Here is a 22,878-nt window from a genome sequence, read left to right on the forward strand (position 1 = left end):
TTGTGCGGGGGAGATCGTGCTATACCAACTTAATAGAGTCCTTCGAGGAAGTGACCAAGTTGTTAGATGAAGGAAGGGCTGTTGATGTCGTATACGTGGACTTTAGTAAGGCGTTTGATAAGGTTCCCCATTGTAGACTAATGGAGAAAGTGAAGTCACATGGTGTGCAGAGTGTTCTAGCTAGGTGGGTAAAGAACTGGTTGAGCAACAGGAGACAGAGAACAGTAGTTGAAGGGAGTTTCTCGAAATGGAGAAAGGTGACCAGTGGTGTTCCACAGGGGTCAGTGTTGGGGCCACTGTTGTTTGTAATATACATAAATGATTTAGAAGAAGGCACTGTTGGTGTGATCAGCAAGTTTGCAGATGACACAAAGATTGGTGGAGTTGCAGAAAGCATAAGTGACTATCATTCAGTTTTCGGTATGTTTCAATTAGAATTGGGCAGAAAAGTGGCAGATGGATTTCAATCCAGACAAATGTGAGGTGATGCATTTAGGCAAGTCTAATTCTACAGCGAATTATACAATGAATGGAAGAGCCTTGGGAAAAGTTGATGGGCAGAGAGGTCTGGGAGTGCAAGTCCATTGTACCCTGAAAGTTGCTGCACAGGTGGATAGAGTGGTCAAGAAGGCATATAGTATGCTTGCCTTGATTGGACGGGGTGTTGAGTATAAGAGCTGGCAAGTCATGTTAAAATTGTACAAGACGTTGGTTCGGCCGCATTTAGAATACTGTGTACAGTTCTGGTTGCCACATTACCAAAAGGATGTGGACACTTTGGAGAAGGTGCAGAGAAGGTTTACGAGGATGTTGACTGATATGGAAGATGCTAGCTATGAAGAGAGGTTGAGTACGTTAGGTTTATTTTCACTAGAAAAAAGGAGATTGAGGGGGGACCTGACTGAGGTTTACAAAATCATGAAGGGTATAGACAGGATGGACAGAGACAAGTTTTTCCCCAAAGTGAAGGATTCAATAACGAGAAGTCATGCTTTCAAGGTAAAAGGTGGAAAGTTTAAGGGAGATACACGCGGCAAGTACTTCACACAGAGGGTGGTGGGTTTTTGGAACGCATTGCCAGCAGAGGTGGTAGAAGCAGGCACGGTAGATTCATTTAAGATGCGTCTGGACAGATGCATGAGTAGGTGGGGAGCAGAGGGATACAGATGCTTTGGAATTGACCGACAGGTTTAGACAGTACATTTGGATCGGCTCAGGCTTGGAGGGCTGAAGGGCCTGTCCTGGCCGTAAATTTTCTTTGTTCTATAAAAGCAGGGATGTACTTCTAAGGCTCTGTGAGGTTCTGGTCAAACAACATTTGGAGTATTGTGTGCAGTTTTGAGCCCCAAATCTTACTGGCCTGGGAGTGCACTCAGAGGAGGATCATGAGAATGGTCCCAGGAATGAAAAGCTTAACATATGAGGAATGTTTGAGGACTCTTGGTTTATACTCGATGGAGTTTAGAAGGACGAGGGGGGATCTAATTGAAACATACCGAAAACTGAATGGCCTGGACAGAGTAGATGTTGGGAAGAGGTTTCCATTGGTAGGAAAGACTAGAACCTAAAAGACATAGCCTTAGCGTAAAGGAAAGACCTTTTAGAATGGAGATAAAGAGAAACATGTACAAAATTGGGTGACACAATGGCTCAGTGGTTAGCACTGCTGCCTCACAGCGCCAAGGACCCGGGTTCGATTCCAGCCTCAGACGACTGTCTGTGTGGGGTTTGCACATTCTCCCCGTATCTCCGTGGGTTTCCTTTGGGTGCTCCAGTTTCCTCCCACAATCCAAAGATGTGTCGGTCAGGTGAATTAGCCATGTTAAATTTCCCAAAGTGTTAGGTGCATTAGTCAGGTGTAAATATAGGGTACTGGAATGGATCTGGGTAGGTTATTCTTTGGAGGGTCAGGGTGGACTTGTTGAGCCGAAGGCCTGTTTCCATACTGTAGGGAATCTAATATAAACGCTTGCTAATATTTAATGACAGATAATCAATAAAAATGTGCCTCTATAAAAGAGCTTTAACATTGCAAACTAGGAGCAGGAGAAGGCAATTCAGCTCCTTCAGCCTGCTCTGCCATTTGATACAATCATGGCTGATCTCATCTCGGCCTCAACTCCACTTTCCTGCCCACCCTCCAACCCATCACTTAGTAAAAAAAAACTGTCGAATTCCTGCTTAAATTGACTCATTGCGGTAAGCATCCATCACACTCTGGGGTAGTGAATTTCACATGTTCACGACCTTTGAAAGAAGTAACTTTTCCTCTGTTTTAAATCTACTACCCTTTATCCTAAAACTGTGACCTCATATTCGAGATTGTCCTGTAGGAAGAAACACCCTTTCTACATCTCTACTGTCAATCATCTTTTGCATACTGTATATCTCAATTAAATAACCTCTCATTCTTCTGAACCCCAGAGACTATCAGCCTTAACTGTTCAATATCTCTTCATAAGACAATCTCTTCATAATTCCTCTTACCTGAGGAATCAAATCTAGCAACCCTTCTCTGAACTACCTCAAATTCCACCTCATCACTCCTCATTGGGACCAAAGTTACACGTTACTCCAGATGTGGTCTCACTAATGCCTTCTATAATTGCTATACTTCACTACTTTTACATTCTATTCCTTTAATAGTAAGTGGCAGAATTCCATTTGCTTTCCTTATTACTTGCTCTCACTGCTTGCTAGTTTTCTGCAATTCATGCAGAGACACCCAGCTCCTATGGACCAAAGCACTCTGAAGTTTCTCTCCATTTAAAAATATTCCCCTGACCAAAATAGATTACCTGATGTTTCTCCACATTAAACTTCATCTGCTAAATTTTGGTTCACTCACATAACCTATCCATATCCATTTGTAATTTTTTTTATTTCTTCATCATAACTTACATTCCCACCTATTTTAATGTCATCTGTAAATCTGACTAAAGGACTTTCTATCCCTGCACCCAAGTAATTCATACTGGGGTCCAATTAATAATTGGGGACCAAGAACCAAATCCTATATCACCTCACTAATTACATCTTGCCAACCAGAAAAACACCCATTTATCACAACTCTACCCAGGTTGTTCACAGAAGTGGTAAACGACATAATATGGCAGGTGACCAAAAGGTTGAGTCAATTGCTAATGTAGGTCAGTAACCAGTGTGGATTCAAGCTAAGATATGCAGATCAGAGTTTCAGATGAGTTCAAGTTTTCCAGTCAGAAGAATAATGGAATAGATGAGTGCAGAATAACAAAGCCATGGATGAGGGTGTCAGCATCATGTCAGCTGAGGCACAAATGGGCAGTTATAAGGTCACAAGCAAATTGTAATCTCTTCACTTCAACAGGTAACAATGTTTCTTCTGTTTCTAATACTAAAGCTTTACATAGGTAACCTAGTTAGGTGACCACATACATTAACAAATAAGTTGCTCAAATAAAAATGTGTAGACAGGAGAATTTTTCTCACAAACTTGTAAAAATAGCTATAAAATTATGACAATGCCTTTGCCTATTATATTTTCAATGAAATTCTTATGCTCTAACTTAAAATTTGTGAAGTTAAATATATAACATACATACGTATTTTAGAGAACTAGGCTTTATCGGTATATTGACAAGTGGGATTCAGAGAATAAAACACTTCCTATCGGAAAGATGTTGTGAAACTTGAAAGGATTCAGAAAAGATTTACAAGGATATTGCCAGGGTTGGAGGATTTGAGCGAAAGGGAGAGGTTAAAACAGGCTGGGGCTGTTTTACCTGGAGCGCCAGAGGCTAAGAGGTGACCTTATAGAGGTTTTCAAAATTATGAGGGGCATGGATAGGATAAATAGGGGGAGTCCCGAACTAGAGGGCATAGGTTTAGGGCGAGAGGGGAAAGATATAAAAGAGTCCTAAGGTGCAACTTTTTCACGCAGAGGGGGTGGTATGTGTCTGGAATGAGCTGCCAGAGGAAGCGGTGGAGACTAGTACAACTGCAACATTTAAAAGGCATTTGTATGGCTATATGAATAGGAAGGGTTGATAAGAATATGGGCCAACTGCTGGCAGGTGGTACTATTTTGGGTTGGGATATCTGGTCAGTGTGGACAGGTTGGACCGAAGGGTCTGCTTCCGTGCTATACAATTCTATGGCTCCATAATGTTAATGGCACAGTGGTGACTGACTGCAGCAGTGTGCATTGCAGTGTTACCACATTATGCGTAGCAATAATATTAAAAATGGAAGTGAGGATGGTTACGCTAATGATATATGAATTATGGAGCAGTGGAGAAACCATTAGGACTTAATTCAATAAGTAATAAATATATAAACAATAGTTATAGAGTCAATTAATAAATATTTAAAATTACACTTTATTATATTTCCTTTAAAAACTAACATAATCTGAAAGTTCTAAAATTAAATACTTTTTTAAAGCAATTGTATGCTTCAAATTTTATGAGTAAATCATATGCAAATCAGCGAGCAGACCTTGCTCATCGTCTTGGCAGAACTCAAAATGGAAAGAGATTAAACAGTGCACTGCATTCAAAAGATAAGAATTCCTTTTCAAAAAATAAATTAATTGCTACAGAAACTAAATTGCTTCAGAGATCCTTCTACAATAACTTTTCATAGTCTGCGATCAATGTCAAAAATGCTAATAGAGTTTTGGTACAAATATATCTGTCATTATATGCTAAAGATTAACAATGGTTTTAATAGAAAGGGGTTCTTAGCTTGGTGATCTAAAATTCTACATTTAGAAAAAGTACTTATTGCAGAATGTTCAAAGATATTGGATATTACTGAATGAGATGTTATACTTCTAGTTGATTTGTTGACACCTTTCTTAAAATAGCTAAAGCCCATCTAAGCTCTTATACTTGTCCCTTGCACTTTTTATAGAATCAAAAAAGAATTTGCAACAAGCAAACAGTTGGCCTACTGCAGTCTGCTAATGTGTATCAACCAGTCAAATAGTTATCCTACTTCCATATGCTTGTCCTGTATCTAAATCCCACTATGTTCTACAACAAAAACAAAAATTGCTGTAAAAAGTCAGCAGATCTGGCAGCATCTGTGGAAAGAAAGCAGAGTTATGTTTCTGGTCCAGCAATCCTTCTTCAAAAAGGTTCTGTTTTGTTGCCAAATCTACTGAGGTTTTTCCAGTACTTCCTGTTTTTATGTCTGACTTCCAGCATCTGTTTTTTTTTCCCCTGCTATGCTCCACCTCTCCAAAATCCTGGAATGCACTAGTGCTATCTAACTTTAAGCCCACTTTTTCCATCACTCTTCAGTCTCTAACTCTCAAGTTTCTCCAGTCTGCATTAAGCGTTGACAACAAAACAATGACAACAGATGTTCTATGTCGCAAATTCAGCCTCAAATCCCAGAGGCAACTGACAGCAAGATAGAATGACAGAAACATACAGCACAAAACAGACCTTTGAGTCCGACTCATCCATGCCAACCAAGGTTCCCAAGCTAAACCAGTTCCATTAGCCTGCGTTTGGCCCATATCCCTCTAAACCTCTCTCATTCATGTACCTTTCCAAACGGCTTTTAAATGTTGTAACTGTATCTGTACCTACAGTTCCTCCAGCAGTTCATTCCATTTACGACTACCCTTTGCATGAAAATGTTGCCTGTCAGGTCCCTATTAATCTTTCCCCCTCACCTTAAAAATATGCCCTCTGGTTTTGAACTCCCGAGCCCTAGGGGGAAAAATACCTTTGCTCGTCACTTAACTATGCCCCTCATGATTCATTAACTTCCATAACATCATCTGCCAACCTCCTATGCTTCAGTGAAAGAAGTCCCAGCCTATCCAGCCTCTCCTTATAACGCAAACCCTCCAGTTCCAGTGACATCCTTGTAAATCTTTTTTTGCACTCTCTTCAATATAATATTATTCTTCCTATAGCAGAGTAACCAGAACTGGACACAGTATTCCAAGAGTGGCCTCACCAACATCCTGTAAATTTCAACACAACATCCTAACTCCTATTATCAATGGTCTGACCAACAAAGGCAAGTATGCCAAACACTCCTTCACCATCCTGTCTACAGGTGATGCAACTTACAAGTAACGAGGTATCTGAATATCTAGGTCTTTCTGTTCAACAACACTCCCCAAGGCCCTACCATTAATTGTGCAAGTCCTGTTCTTGTTTATCTTATTAAAATATAACACCTCTCATTTTTCCATATTAAACTCTATCTGCCAGTCCTTGGCCCATTAGTCCAATTGATCAAGATCCCTTTGTCATCTTAGGTAGCCTCCTTCACTATCCACGATACCACAAAGTTTGGTGTCATCCACAAACATACTAATCATGCTTCCTAAATTTCACATGCAAATCATTTAGATAAACAATAAACAAGTGATTCTTGAGGAACACAACTAGTCACAGGCCTCCACCATCACTCCCTGTTTTCTAATGTCAAGCCAGTTGTGTATCCAATTGGCAAGCTGTCCCTGAATCCCACATGATCAACTTTACTAAGCAGTCTACTGTGTGGAACTTAGTCAAAGGCTTTACTAAAGTTCACATAGACATCATCTACCACTCTGCCCTCATCTATCATCTTGGTCACATCCTCAAAAAACCTCAATCAAGTTTGAGACATGATTTCTCATACACAAAACCCTGCAGACTATCCTTAATCAGTCCTTGCCTCTCCAAATGCATGTAAATTCTGTATCTCAAAATCCCCTCCAACAATTTACTCACCACTTACGTAAGACTCACTGGTCAATAGCTCCCATGCTTCTCCTTACAGCTGTTCTTAAACAAAGGCATAACATTAGCCACCCTCCACTCCTCCAGCACCTCACTCAGGGCGTAGATGACACAGATATCTCGGCGAGAGGCCCCACAATTTCTTTCCTAGCTTCCCACAATGTCCTGGGATACACTTGATCAGGTATTGGAGATTTATCCACCCATATACCTTTTAAGACATCCAGCACCTCCTCTTTTGTCAAGTGGAGTGTTTTCAAGATATCAATATTTATTTCCCTGAGTTCCCTAGCTTCCATATATTTCCCCACAGTAAATATTGATGAGAAATATTTGTTTAGTATCTCTCCCATCTCCTGTGGTTTCACACTTAGATGATCTTGTTGATTTTCAAGAAGCCCTATTCCACCCCCTCCCCTCCCCTCTCCCCTCCCCCACCACCTCCACCACCACCACCACCACCAATTGCTCTTAACCCTATCTGGCAAGGCTATCTTGTATCCCCTTTTTGCCCTCCTGATTTCCTTCTTAAAAATGCCCTGACTCACTTGATCTTATTTATCCAAACTGGACATAAGCCTACCTCTTATTCTTAACCTGAGCCTCAATTTCTCTATTCATTCATCATTCCTTAGTCCTATCTGCCTTACCTTTCACTTTAACAGGATCATACTGCTTCTGAACCCACGGTGTCTCACATTTGAAAGCCTCCACTCGCCAGTTGCCCTGCAAACAGTCTATCCCAATCAACCTCTGAAAGTTCCTGTCTCACCGTCAAAATTGGCCTCACACCAATTTAGAATTCTAACCTTTATACAAGGCCTATCCTCCCAATAACTGTTTTAAAACTAATAGAAACTAGCCAGAAGAGGCACATCCAAAATCTTCCCTTTCCTCAATGATGAGGTAGCCCAGCACATCAATGCAAAAACAAGACTGAGACATTGATGATAATGTCCAACAGTAGTGCCAAGTGAATAAACTATAGACCACAAGATGCTAGAGCAGACATATCCCATTTGGCCTTTCAAGTCTGCTCCACCATTCAATTAGATCATTGCTGAGCTTAAAACCCTCAATTTCACTTGCCCGCCTTATGCCCTAAACCCTCTATTCCTGATTAACAATCTCAACCTTGAACATACTTAATAACCTGGCTGAGACTACTTTCTGCAAAGAATTCCACAGATTCATGACCGCAAAGCATTCTTCCTCATGGGTCTTAAATGGGTCACCCCGTACTTGGAGACTTCTTCTGCCAAAGTGCATAATGCTATATTTTCAAAACTATATTTCATCATTTACTTTCACCTTTGAAAAATCTGTGCCTTTGTCACTTCATGTCTTGATTACTGCAATGTATTCCTCGCAAGACTTTACAATCACACCCAGCACAAGCTCCAACTCACTTCGAACTCTGTAGCCTTCAGCCCAAAGTCCTACACTTCCAATTTCCATTGCTCATCTCACTTTCCTGTACACATTGTGCTCAGGTAATTTAAGGCATTTGAGCAAAAACATTAGCGAGCGTTTGTTCTGCAATTTCATTGTATCCACCCATGGGACGTGGGCATCACAGGCTGTGCCAGCATTTATTACCCGTCCCTAATTGCCTTTGGAAAGGTGGTAGTAAGCTGCTTCTTGAAGCACTGTAGTCAATGCGAGGTAGGTAGACCCACAATGCTGATAAGGAGAGAATTCCTGGATTTTGACCCAGTAATAGTGAAGAAATGGAAACATATCGCAAAGGCAGGATGATGAGTGGCTTGGAGAGGAACTTGCAGATGGTGGTGTTCCCATGTAACTCTGCCCTTGTCATTCTCAAAGCAAGTAGTCTAGTTTAGTAGATGCTGTCTGAGGATTTTTGGTAATGTGCATTTTGTAGACAGTATATACTACTGTTACTGAGCATTGGTGGTGGAGGGAGAGGATGTTTATGGATGTGGACTGCTTTGGATGGCGTGAAGCTTATTGAGTGTTGCTAGAGCTGCACTCATCCAAGCAACTGGTGAGTATTTCATCACACTCTGTACTCATAGCACAATAAGAAAAAGTAAAACTCAATAAAACCTAGCCTAGACAAAAAAAATTCCAAAGTTGAACACCAGTCAAAACCGCATTCTAAAGCTGTAAACTTAAAAAGAGGAGGAAATCATTGCTTCAGCAACCAGCATAAAGCATCTTAAAGACATAATCCTAAAAGATAATATAACGGAGGCTGGGACAATTCTGATTTTCTGGACATTTCTTTATGAAATATTCCAACAAGTGAGAATGAGTACAGAAATCCTCATTTGAGCCCAGCACACTAATTACACCCCAGAGTATGATGATGCTTCCACCAGTCAGGATAACTTCAACCCTGATGAATACTAACATTTTATTTCTGTAGCATACCCTTCCCAATTAATTTAGATTAGATTAGATTACTTACAGTGTGGAAACAGGCCCTTCGGCCCAACAAGTCCACACCAACCCTCCAAAGAGCAACCCACCCAGACCCATTCCCCTACATTAACCCATTCACATAACACTACGGGCAATTTAGCATGGCTAATTCACATAACCTGCACATTTTTGGACTGTGGGAGGAGCACCTGGAGGAAACCAGAATATGCAAACTCCACATAGACAGCCTGAGGTGGGAATTGAACCCGGGTCTCTGGCGCTGTGAGGCAGCAGAGCTAACCACTGTGCCGCCCACGTCAATTAAACATTATACAGCTCATAACCAGTGCATATTGCTATAGCCACATGATTGCTTTTTGGCACAGATATCCCATAACACAAAATGGAGAGAAATTGCATCTCATCTTCCTTACTTATTCAAGTTCACCTACCTAGAAAGTGGCTCCTGATGATCTTGTGAAGATTGTGTTTGTACAAGGCTGCTTTGTCTGGGCTTAGTCTCTGTCGATTTGTTCATAGAATGGGGGCCTTCCTCGTGTTCTGAAACACTGCTCTGACATTTAAATGATGTCGACGCTTCTGGTGGCTTGTTTCCATTATAGGTTTTGTACCAGGTTGACATCATATGACAATCTTTGCTTGGCTTTTGAAAACCACTATGAAAGGAATCGTGTGATTCTGGCATATAATTAGAAGTGTTCAAAAGGTTTACATCCCATTTGCTATTAAAATTCCCTTCATCCTCAGGTTTCATAAACTTAGATTTTAAGTTGTTTAAAGATTTCTCTTTTTCTGGATCATGAAAATTGTAACTTTCCAAACCTCTGGCACTAATATTTCTTCCCTGCGTCTCTTTGTATTTTTCTTCACTGGTTCTGTTAATTTCTCCACTTTTATCTGTACATTTATCTTTGGTACGTTTCATTTCAACCTCTCTGTCACTAGATGTGCATTCATTTTTGTATCTACTGGGAATGTCTTTTCTGCCGTTATCCCTTTCTTTGCAAATGATCAGGTCCTGGAAACTTTCTTCTGATCTTTCCCTTTCAATATCTCTGTCATCTTCCTTGTATCTGTCTTTGTTTCCACTCAGACCCCTTTCAGAACCACATCCTTTTGTTTCATTTCGATCAGAACTCCAGTTTCTTGACTTTTTCCAATTCTCTTTTCTATTCCTTTCACGGTCATCTTGATAGTTTAACGCTGCAACTTTTTCAGCTTCTTGTAACTTCTTTTGGAATAAGTCCATTGACTAAAGAGAGAAAAAACAAAAATTTTCAGCATACTAAATCTTTGGTTTGATTGCCTTATAGTCACTTGAATCTGAAGTGTTAAATCTTCGCAACTAAAAGTTAACCTGTTCAGATCACTTTAAACACCACTTTCTTCACAAATATTAATACACAAAATCCCAACAAACATTAATGCACATAAGTACTTTCTTAAAATGCTACTTTCAGATCTGAAATGAAACTGAAAGCTATTAAATATTGATGCAAAACATGGTAATGCAGAATTTAAACATTGCTAAAAGGAGTGTAGATGATGAAGTTTTACGCCATGCGCTCATTAGGACTAGGATAAGGAAACAAACATAGAGAGATTTTATTTTGTACAAAATGAAAAGATGGCTGTGATTGGATGGACCATAATTGTAATTCTTAACACAGTTCAGATTATTTAATAAACAATTTCCAATAGCAGAACCATATTTAATAATGGATATATTTTTCTGTGGTTTACAAACACAGGTTAGTTGCGCATGAAAGGCTTTCTGCTAACTGAATGGCCCACTGGACATGCTGTTTAGCATGGTCTGCCAGTCATTAGGACATACAACTCACATACTTGGCATCACACCACCATACAGCTATAGAGATGTACAACACGGAAACAGACCTTTCGGTCCAACTTTTATGCTGACCAAATATCGCAATCTAATCTAGTCCCATTTGCCAGCACTTGGCCCATAAGCTTTTTTTTAGGAACATGGAACGTGCTGCCTGAAAGAATGATGGAGGTAGATACTGTTGCAACATTTAAGAAGCATTTGGATGGGCACTTAAAAAAATGCCAGTGCATAGTATGCTGTGGAATAGTGCAGGCAAATGGGATTGACATAGTTTGGTGTTTGTTAGTCCACAGGTCTATTTCTATGATGCAAGACTCGATGATCCTCTATAAATGTACATCACAATGATGATGTTTTATTGTATTTTAACAAAAGGAATTGTATATGCTAGTGGTTTCCATCAAATAAATTTTCTGCTACTAGTAAGCGCTCATTAGTTTGATGTCTGGAAATTAATTGTAATTCATCACATAATTCAATCTTAGGGCAAAACGAAGTTTCAAACTCATTCCCTTGTCTAAGTGTGGGGAATATAGAACCTACTGTCAGTGAAGCTCATTTACATTGTTGTCCTACACATCATAAGGGAACATTTATATACTGAAGTTTTCAGAGTGATTAAGTATTAGAAAGCTTAACAGGAAATTCAAGCACACTTAACACAAATCTGTCAAATGTAATGTGGTGCACAAGGTCAAATTACTAGCTTTAACTTCACTTTATTGGGAAAGTATCTGCATAAATATGGCATTATATCCAAACAAGGAGAAATCAAAGGCATAGCAAAAGTTTGGTAAGTGTAAGTTGAAGTTTAACAGACTGTAGCAATTCAACCAATTTCAGCTACTTGCTTTAAAAAGTCCTTACTCCATATCTTGCAGCAATTACATCTTCGAGACGGCACTGTTGTTTCTCAGCCTGTTCCTTCATACGCTGATAGGATTTTTTCAGCCAGCTCAGCCCACCATCTTCAATCATAACAGCTATTGGTTCAAAAATTTTAAAGAATAAGTTTTAAAGTTTAAAGACTTACAAAATGAACCATGGATATATTTACATTAAAATAATAATGGTCATTATAGCAAACATTAAGCTGCTGACAAAATTCACTAATTTATTGTGTAAGTGCAAAGGGGTAACATAGGGTATTGTGAAAGTGTCTCTAGCTCTGGTTCAAGTCCCATCTGAGAATAAATGCTCTGGAAGTGTTGAAACATATTCAAACATGCTGATTAATTAAGGGGGAGAAACGGGGTGGTACTGAGGGATGTGCTATGAGCTGTCTGCCTGCTTAGTCGATAATCTCCACAACAAGGAATAGGTGTTTTGAGATCTACTTTACCAACAAGTTTTGATCAGAGATAACAACCATTTTATTATAATTTGCAGAACTTTTAAAAAAAAACTTGTGTAGCATTACTAACATTTACAGGTGACCTTTTGCCCATAGCATGGAACCATTTGCTTAATCTACTAATTCAAATACCTCTTAACTAACCCATATTTGCTATTTAATTTTTATTTCCTGGCAGAAAGAACAGGGAAAAAAAAACAGAAGTGTGGAGATTATCAATTGTCAAGACAAGTTAAAGCCCTTGTGTGTTTACAGGCTATCCAGAAATCTTTAAAATTTTGGTGTATCGTCCATAACTCAGTTTGTAGAGCACTCACCTTTGGTCCATTCGCATTCTAGAGCTAAAGCAGAAAACAAAAACCAAAGTCTAACATTCCAGTGCAGTACCAATGGCGTATTATTCTGTTAACATGTCATCTTTCAGGTGAATCATTTCTGAGAAATCCAGGGATTGTTATTACTAGTGTCTTGGTCAAAACTTACTCTCAATTAACCTTGCCAAAAAGGCAAGGTATCTGGCCATGATAATCTTGCCCTTTATGGGAATTTGTTGAGTGCAAAGTAAATGTCATGTTTTCGACAACAGTGACTATACTTCAAAAAAATACTTCACTGATTGTGAAATGTTTGAAATGTCTGGTGGTTATGAAGAACAATATACAAATGCAGTTTTCTTTCTTTCTTTTTCCCATTCATAATTTTACCAGCTATTTCAGTGCCTTTTTAAAAAGTGCATGATTACACAAAGAATTAGAAACTCCATATTCAAAAGTTACTTTTTTCTATATTAGTCTGCAAAAATGGTTAAAACATCTTGAGACATTTCAAATAATGTGAGCCCAAACATTTTTAAAAACCTGATGGTTAACTATTCAGTCATTTTTACATCTAGGGTTACAACATCTTGAAATTTATTTTATCGCAAGATTTTCTGAAAATAGTTTAATAAACTAGCTAAGAGCAACATGGCAAATTTCCAAACATAGAGTTATTTCTGAAGTGAGCTGCTGTTACAGATATGCAAAAATATTCCACTCAACTACATGGCACACAGCATTACATATAAAAGGAGAGAGGTTTGCGCAACAAGAGTCACAGGACTAGGAGAGACACAAGTTAATGCTATAGGCATACAGGTTTGAATCCCATAGCATCCTGTGGAATTTAAGTATAATGAGATTTAATAATCTGACCATTAATGTCCTTTAAGGAAGGAAATATGTCAACTTACTTAGTCTGGCCTTTATGTGACTCCAGATCCACAGTAATATGCTTGATCTTGAACTGCCCTCTCAAATAATCTAATAAATCATTCAGTTCAAGGACAATTAGAGATGAATAACAAATGTTGCCATGCCCCCATCCCACGAAAGAATAAATAATCTTAGATTCTCACAAATGCATAATTGGCTTCCACTACCTCAACATTTTAAAATAAATGTTTAATTTTGAAAAATACATTGAACTAAACATCATGCAACCAACTTGGCAGCCTTCAGCAAATTGGCATTAATTAGAGCAATCAGTACATGTGTTTGATTTTATAAATTCAGGAACAGAAACAGAATGCTGAGTCTAATACTGGACCAACCACTCCATCTTGTTGATATGCTGCTTACTATTCGCACCGAACCTTTCTTACACAGGTCATGTTTGCATCCCAACTCATCCTATACAGAAAATATCATGTTTAATAACTACCATGTTCATTTTATAATAGACATTTTTATGATTGTTCATTATATGTCTATGCTGTTTGTTACAACATCACTTGGTTTCCTTGGTACATAAAAGCAGTTAAAACAGAAGAATGAAGAATTGTGAGCAAAAGGACACACTATGTTTAAATTAGATTGGAAAATAATGAGAAACCAGTGAATCAACAAACAGATCATTCACTTTCCAGGGAGATTTACAACAAAATTAAAACGCAAACTTTGCGCTGTTGTGAAATATTCCCTGCTTTTTTCTGACGCAAAACGTGCAAAAGTAGTTAATGTAACTCCAAAGTCTGACTTCTGAGACCATCTTGTGGAGATGATCTGAAACTACTCACATTTAATACTTAAATTATAACTAATGCAAGTCTACTTTATAAACAGATCTTGTTACCATTCTGATGTTTGAAATTTCACAGAGAGTTGTACATGTGTTTGTGCACATAAGTTCAGAAATAACCTTCCTCCCACAGTCAAAAGTGCCCATGCTGCTAGCCTGGATTGTTTTAAAATCAACTAACTTTCTCAAATGATACTTGCAACATTAAATTTATAATCATGGAGAGATGTGAACTACTTTCTCAAAGTTTACAATTAAAGAATTAGTACACATTTTAGCCTAATCAAAATAAACTCTACTTCGATACTACTCATTGCTTCACCTTTTGATAATTTACTCTTGATCTGATGATCTTGTAGTCAGTCAAACTACTGATTTTCTGTACTGTCATATACAGCAGGAAAAATATAAATTTCCACTTCTTAAACATCAAGAACTCGTTAAGACTCTTAATTTTGTTGGAAAGTCTATTCAAATTCAATATCTAAAATCCAATCATTCTTGTATTTTTAAATTTCTATACCATGCTTAATCTTTACTGACTTTTACTCCTGCACAACCCACCATCAACATTGCTGTTCGATATCTCGTCCCACAGAATGGAAGATTCTTCATGTTTATAATCAACAAGCATGTTGATTTTGAATGGCAGTGAAGAAAAATGGTTATGCCTTTTGTTTTAAATAAGTCACTTCTGGATTTAAGGTGAGAAAATAGTCATATTTGTGTCCAATTTTTATTTTAGAAAAATGATTTTGCTTCTGCGATTCTAACCTAAGTCTGTTCCATAAGTTCCTTATTCTTTGCTTGAACTTCTATGCTTACCTGCTGTCCACTTTAAATTAATGATGAGGATTTGATGTTTCTGTACCATCAATCAAAATTTCCAATTGTGTGATCACTGGCCACAAATTTCACTTGTTCATTTTAATGAACCGCCCTGCTCTTTTAATGCATGCGACAATTGATAAAAGCAAGCATCCCAAATGTTTTCTTAGCTACCCAATTAACCTGCCCTGCCACCTTCAGAGATCCGAGAGCTATAGAGAGTTAGTCTGGACTATCTTCTCATGCCTCATTCAGACTGTATGCCAGTCATAAACTATGAAATAAAGACAAAAATAAACTGAACACTTTAAGAGTACAGATTTTGAGTATTGCTGAAAATGCCACATTGTGTGAAAGCCATTTGTCATGGAAGAATGCACTGGTTTGATGATCACTGACAGTTAATGGCTAAACCTATTTAAATTTTAAACCAAACAGGTTGTGTCTGATTGGTCAAGACAATGCCTTGAGAAATAAACCAGGGAATGGCTGTAATCTATGTTCTGTCTATAAATGTTCTTTCTGTGGTAATGTCTCCACCAAAATCCATTTACCAACAAGTAGTACTATAGTCTAAATCCTACTTGCCTTTACACTGGTATTTTTTGCGAATTATCCTGACACATGCAAGACAAAAGCTTCAAAATGTCCTTTTTGAACTTATAACTTATTTCATATCAAACAAATATTTGAAATCAAGTCTCATAAGGAATGAGGAATTTAGATCTGAATCCCTATTACCACCATCACTAAAAACATGGTTTTAACTTGGTAAATTATAAACATTGGAGTGGGTCTTAAATCAATCTAACATGGAGACACTTAGAACTAGAACACGGGGAAAAATGTTTATGGTGGAAGGATTAGATTCTGCTTCTTTTTTAACACTTTGTCCAACTTTCCTTTGTTCGAATTGTTGCCTTATGTATAAAATAAGAGATTATTTCAGGAAGAATGCTTTTTTAACTTTTAAGACAGAATAACAGGAGGCTATAGAACAGATCAACCATTAAAACCAAAGGCTTGCAGGATAGATCAAGAGATCATGTTTTCAGAACCACATGCCTTCAACACTCAAGCTTCAATAATCCTTTCATTTACAGTTGATATTTGGTAACCTCATTGTTTAAGATATTAATTTATTATAAAATTAAGAGCTGGGACGAATTTCCTTAAATTATTATTGCTAAAGTCTGATGGCTGCAAACATTCATCATATCTGGGTGGGCTGGATCCAAATGCAGGCCTCAGGGCATAAAACAGTCTATTAACCAATAGTAAGACAGTCTCTACAATTCAGTGTTTCTAGTAACTAAACATGACAATTAAGAACTTTTATATTACATTTCCCAGTAAAATGATTACAAACTTAAGCATAATAATAGTGAACAGCAGCAAAATAGGATATCCCAGAGTTTTACACATTTAGATCTTTAGAATTAGGCAGTATAAAAATATTTATATCGCTACATCTAGCACTGCAGATGTTTTATGTATAGAAAAAAAGCAAAACAGAGAAAGTCCATTAGGCTTAATTAACTGGAGGTGTCTAAGTTCAGTTATAACTGCACTCCAATGCAGACTTAAACCTAAACCATTATCAGAATATAAATTGAAATAAAAGAAGAGCAAAATTAATTAACTGAATATTCTGTTTTTTTAAAATATCTTAGTAAGGCAACAGTTTACATAGAATATAAAGCATATATACAAGTTATTTAATTCAACTAGTCTGTGCTGGGTTTTATACTTCACGGGTCTACCTCATCTTAGCTATTCAAGACATCATTGTAAACCCTTTTCTCACATGTATTCATTCATATGCCATTCACAAATATGTAAGCCATTGGCCTCAACAATTTTTTATGGTTATTATGTCCTTGTGGGTGAGTCTAGGACCAAAGGGCATAATAAGGAGTTGTACATTTAACACTCTTCCTAACTATTGTTCAGTTTTTATTATTGGATTTATTTGCAATTCTCTCATTGTTATTGCTGAAGTTTCGGATTCACCCACAAGCATAAACATTCTTCCCATATCTGCCCTGTTCAATCTATTGTGAACTTTAAAGATTTCTGTCAGCTCAGTTCTAAGTTTACTATTTTCTTAAGAAAAGGTTTCAATCTATGTAATCTTTCACAAAAGCAGCGACCTTCAGTTCTGGTACTATTTATTAAGGTATGTAAAATTTGAAAACCTAAATGTCAAACATCTTGAACCTCTTATCTACTTTTCAAAGTATTCTATCAGGTTAGTTAAGCATGGCTTACCAACACTGACTATTATTTCATTATGGAAGAAGTGGATGGAATAGATTTGGATTTTCAGAAGGTTTTTAATAAGATACCATACATTAGGCTGCTTAATTTAAGAGCCCACGGTGTTGGAAGTAGTACATATTAGCATGGATAGAGTACTGGCTAACTAATAAAAGAGAGAATTGGAATAAGAGTGGAAACCTGTAACTGGTCATGTGCCACAAGGATCAGTGTTAGGGTCACAATTGTTTACAATATATAGTAAAGACTTGGATGAGAAAAGTGAATGTACCACCGCCAAGTTCGTGGATGATACAAAATAGGTGGGAAGGTATGTGGTGACGATGACACAATGAGTCTGCAGAGAGATATAGACAGCTTTAGTGACTGGACAAAAATATTTTGCTGAAACTTTTCATTTTAGCAGATGGAATATAATGTGGTGAAATATGACGCTATGCATTTTGGCTGGAAGAGTAGAGGAGAATATTGTTTAAATGGAGAAAGACTGCAGAAACTTGTGGAACAAAAGAAATTGTGACTCGGCCATGAGTCACAAAAAGCTGGCATTCAAGCTCAGTGAGTAATATGCAAGCAACTGGAAAGTTGACAGCTATTTCAAAGGGAATACAGTATAAAGGTAGGAATGCTTTGCTAAAACAATACAAGGCACTAGTCACTCAAGAACAAGTTTGGGCCCCTTATCTAAGGGAAGATACACTGGCATTGGAGGCAGCCCATAAAAGGTTCGGGAGGCCAATACCAGAGATGGAGGGACTGTCTAATGGAGATAGATTATGGGAGTATATTAGGCCTGTACTCATTGGAATTTAGAAGAATGAGAGGCAATCTTATTGAAACTGACAAGTGTCTCAAGGGAATTAATAGGGTTGTTGCAAAAAGAATATTTCCACTTGTGGATGAGTCTATGACCAGATGGCATAACGTCAGAATAAAGGGTTGTACATTTAAGACAGAGTCATAGAGTCATTGTGGTTTAAAGCAGAGGAAAAGGGCGTTGGCCATCAAGTCTGTGCCAAAGATAAGCACCTGAATTATTCTAATCCCATGCTCCAGCATTAGGCCTGTAGCTTTGCATGCTAAGCACATCAAAATGCTACTTAAAATGTTTTGAGGGTTTCCGCCTCGACAGAAATGAATTGAATATTCCCATTTTCTCCTCATACTTCCTAAAAAAAAGTTCCACGCTCATTCAGTCTCAAACAAGGTATGCCCCTGTAATTTTATACATCTTAAATCATGCTCCCTCCTCAGTCTCATCCGCTCTAATGAAAACAACCTAGGCGGAGGTGGATACTGCAAATCCTGGAGATTAGAAGAAAAGGTTGATTTTCCTGCTTCTTGCATGCTGCCTAACCTGCTGTGCTTTTTCTGCACCACTCTAATCTTGACTGAAGACAACCCTAGTCTATCCACTCTCTCTTCATAATTAAATTCCCCCAGCCCCAAGTAACATCCTGGTAAATCACCTCAACTACAATCACATATTCTTATAATGTAATGAACAGGATTTTCAACCCTGCAAGCATAGCAGATCTGTGGATTTGGATTTCTTTCCAGCAAAGGGCTGATGAGGTTGGATCATTAAGTACATTCAAGTCTGATATAGAAAGATTTTTAATCTTCACAAATCTTCTTGAAACTCGCTAAGATTTTTAATCAGTAAGACCATGAAGGGTTATAGAGGAAATAGCCTACTTCAACTCCTATGTCTTATGGTCTTAAAGACAAATATAAGTCCATTATAGGCAGAAGCCACAGATGTGATAAAGGGGAATGAATAAATAAATGGCAAAAGAATTAAACACATAATTTCATTCTACCTTCATAAATAGCCTCCCACAAATGTACGGAAATTAAAGGTCCAAAGGCAGGGCAGAATTGAAGAAAATCAGTATTAGTAAGAACATGGCACAAGGAAAATTATTGGGGATAAAGTTTGACAGATCTCCAGGCTCTGATAATCCACGTCAGACAGCACAAAACAAACTACTCTGGAAGTATTGAATGCATTGATGGTCATCTTGCAAAATTGTGTGAACTCTGCAGCAGTTCTACAGATTGGAGGGTGGCAAATGTAACTCCATTATTTAAAACAGCAATGAGAGGAAAAAAAACCCAGATAATTGGAGAGCAGTTAGCTTAACATCAGTTAGCAGGGAAAATGCTAGAGTCAGTTATAAGTTGTGAAAACAGAACACTGGGAAAGCATTAACAGAATTGGACCAAGCCATCAAAGGTTAATGAAAGGCAAATCATGCTTAACAAATCTACCGGAGGTTTTTGAAGTAACTAATGGAATAGTCAAGGGAGAATCAGTCAATGTGGTATATTTTGATTTTCAAAAGGCTTTTAATAATGTCGACTTAAGACGTTAATGGACATAATTCAAGAGGGGATATGAGATAGCATTGGCAGATAAAGTTATGGATAATCCAAAGAGATTCTACGTATACATTAAGAGCAAGAGAGTAACCAGAAGAGAAGTCATCTTTGTGTTGAACCCCAGGAGATGGGAGAGGTACTAAATGAATATTTTGCATTCGTTTTTCCTATGGAGAAAGTAATGGAGTCCAGAGAACGCAGAGAAATAAACAATGATGTTTTAAAAATAGTTTAGATGACAGTGTTACAACACCAGGTAAACCTCCCCGCTTAACTTAAACCAGCAACACAGAAAAGATTTATCCCATACAGTAATCTGTGAAAATGCGAGAGGCCAAGAACTATTTAAAGTAAAAATTAACTTATTTTTAAATTTATTAAATTAAATTTATTTTTTAAAAGTGTAACAGAGAATGATTAACTAACAACTATTTACAACTCCTTCTAACCTATCTTTTACTTTCCTTTCTATAATACTAGTTTGATAAAACCCCCATTAATATTTACTAAAAACTCCAATTACAAAACCAGACATGTTTTGAATCTTCCCTTTTTATCAAACAAGGTTTTTAATGTTGTCAATATACTAAATTCAAACTTGATTGGAGTTTGGTTTTTTTGGGGGGTATAATTTAAACTGATTGGCCTAATTCAAATTTGTTTTTGTCTCCAGGCAACCAGTTACTCTAGCTACTGCACCAAAAGGTTACATTGTATCTTGTCAGAACACTCGGTACTGTCAATAGTTCTGCTAGCTTTTAACTTTCTTAAAGGTAGTGTACTCTACACCTTCATAACAACAGAAAAGGAAGTGCAGGAGGTCTTAAAGAAGATAAGTGGATAAACCTCCAGGACCTGATCTAATGTACCCCAAAACATTGTGGAAATTAAGGAAGGAAATTGTGAGACCCTCTTACAGAAATATTTGCATCGTCTACAACTACAGGTGGGGTGGAGTGATGACTGGAGGGTGGCTAATGTTGTACTTTTGCTTAAGAAAGATTGTAGAGAGAAACCAGGGAACTGTAGACCTGTGACTTTGGTTGTGGGTAAATTGTTGGAGGCGATTATAAAAGATAAGTTTTATGGACATTCAGAGGCAAAAATGGATTAAGGATAATCAGCATGGCTTTGTGCAAGGATAATTGTGTCTCACAAACTTGATTGAATTTTTTGAGTACGTTATTGATGATGGCAGAGCAATAGACATTGTTTATCTGGATTTTAGTAAGGCCTTTGACAAGATTCTGCATGGTAGACTAATTAGTAAAGTTAGGACACATAGGATTCAGAGCGACCTTGCCAATTGGATGCATATTAGTTTAATAGCAGGAGACAAAGTGTGATAGCGGAGGGCTGCTTTTTGGACTGGAGGCCTTCGACCAGCAGTGTTCCAGGGATTGATTCTGGGTCCTTTTTTTTGTCATTCATATAAATGAATTGGATGAGAATATAGAAGGCATGATTAGTAAATTTGCAGATGATACCAAAATTGGTGGCATAGTAGACCATGAAGGTTTTCTAAGATTACAAAGGGATATTGATCAAATGGGTCAATGGGCTGAAAAATGGCAGTTAGAGCTCAATGTGGATAAATAAGAGGTATTGCATTTAGGTACAACAAACAAGGGTTGGGCTAATACAATTAATGGTAGGACCTTGAGTAGTGTTGTAGAACAGAAGGACCTGGGGTGCAGGTACATAATTCTTTGAAGTTTGTGTCACATGTAGACAGGGTGGTTAAAAAGGCGTTGATAGCATGCTTGCCTCATTGCTCAGTCTTTTGAGTATAGGAGTTGTGAAGTCATGTTGAAGTTGTACTGGACATTGGTGAGGCCTCTTCTGGAATACTGTGGCCAGTTCTGGTCACTCACCCTGTTATAGGAATGATATTGTTAAGCTAGAGAGGGTTCAGAAGAGATTTATCAGGATGTTTCCACATTTGACAGGTTTGACTTATAAAGAAAGGCTGGATAGGTTGGGACTTTTTTTTTTACTAGCGTGTAGGTGGTTGAGAGGCGACCTGATAGAAGTATATAAAATAATGAGAGGTATAGACAGAGTTAATGATAGTTGGCTTTTCCCTAGGATAGGGGATTTTAAGACTAGGGGGCACATTTTAAAGCTAGAGGAGAGAAATTTAAAAAAGACAACAGAGGCAATTTCTTTTTAAACGAGGACAGTTCATGTATGGAAAGAACTTTCTGAGGAAGTGATGCATGTGGGTACAATTATAACATTTAAAAGACATTTGAATAGATATATGAATAGGAAAGGTTTGGAAGGATGTGGGTCAGGAGCAAGCAGGTGGGACCAGTTCAGTTTGGGAGATGTTCGGCATGGACTGATTGGACCAAAGAATCTGGTTCTCTGCTCTATGGACGTAATATATTGGCGAGGACTGAGAATTGGGTGACAGAAACAAAACAGTGTGGGAAGAAATGGCCTTTCTCCTGTTGGCAGACAGTAACCAGAGAGTTACCACAAGGACCAATGTTGGGTCCAGCTCTTCATGATTTATATAAATGACCTGGATGAGAGAATCAGATGCAACATCTCCAAGCTTGCTGATGACATAGCTCTATTGAGAAGGATGAGTGGAAATCTCATTGTAGCATATAACATTTTAATAGGGTTGGTGAGACTACATGCTGGGAGAATGTTTTCCCTGGTTGAAATGTCTCAAACCAACGGTCATATTTCCAAGGTATGGTGTTGGTCATTTAGGACTAATATGAAGGAAAACGTCTTCACTCAAAGGGTAGTGAGAACCTGTGGAATTATCTACCACAGGAGGCTGTGAAAGTCATATCTGAAAATATTCAAGAAAGTGATTGACAAGTGTTTTAGAAATGAAAGGCATCCAGGAATATGGGAAGAATAGAATATTATAATTTTGGTCTCTTTATTTGAGGAATTATGTTCATGAACTGGACAGAGTGCATTAAATGTTTACTAAACGGATTCCTAAATTGACA

The 22,878-nt window shown here is 37.9% G+C and overlaps 1 protein-coding gene across 3 annotated transcripts in view; it reads right to left on the reverse strand.

Annotated features, from left to right (window-relative positions):
• The window catches only part of cwf19l2 (CWF19 like cell cycle control factor 2), a 137,794-nt gene that overhangs the window by 70,785 nt on the left and 44,131 nt on the right, over positions 1 to 22,878 (reverse strand). For all 3 annotated transcript variants that reach the window (XM_043691833.1, XM_043691831.1, XM_043691830.1), the window contains exons 7-8: positions 11,863 to 11,978; positions 9,575 to 10,395 (exon numbers count right to left, since the gene is read on the reverse strand). In XM_043691833.1, coding sequence (XP_043547768.1) covers positions 9,575 to 10,395; positions 11,863 to 11,978 — 937 coding nt within the window. The remainder of the gene's footprint in view (positions 1 to 9,574; positions 10,396 to 11,862; positions 11,979 to 22,878) is intronic.

This window comes from Chiloscyllium plagiosum, chromosome 6 (assembly GCF_004010195.1).
Source record: "Chiloscyllium plagiosum isolate BGI_BamShark_2017 chromosome 6, ASM401019v2, whole genome shotgun sequence".
NCBI lineage: Eukaryota > Metazoa > Chordata > Chondrichthyes > Orectolobiformes > Hemiscylliidae > Chiloscyllium > Chiloscyllium plagiosum.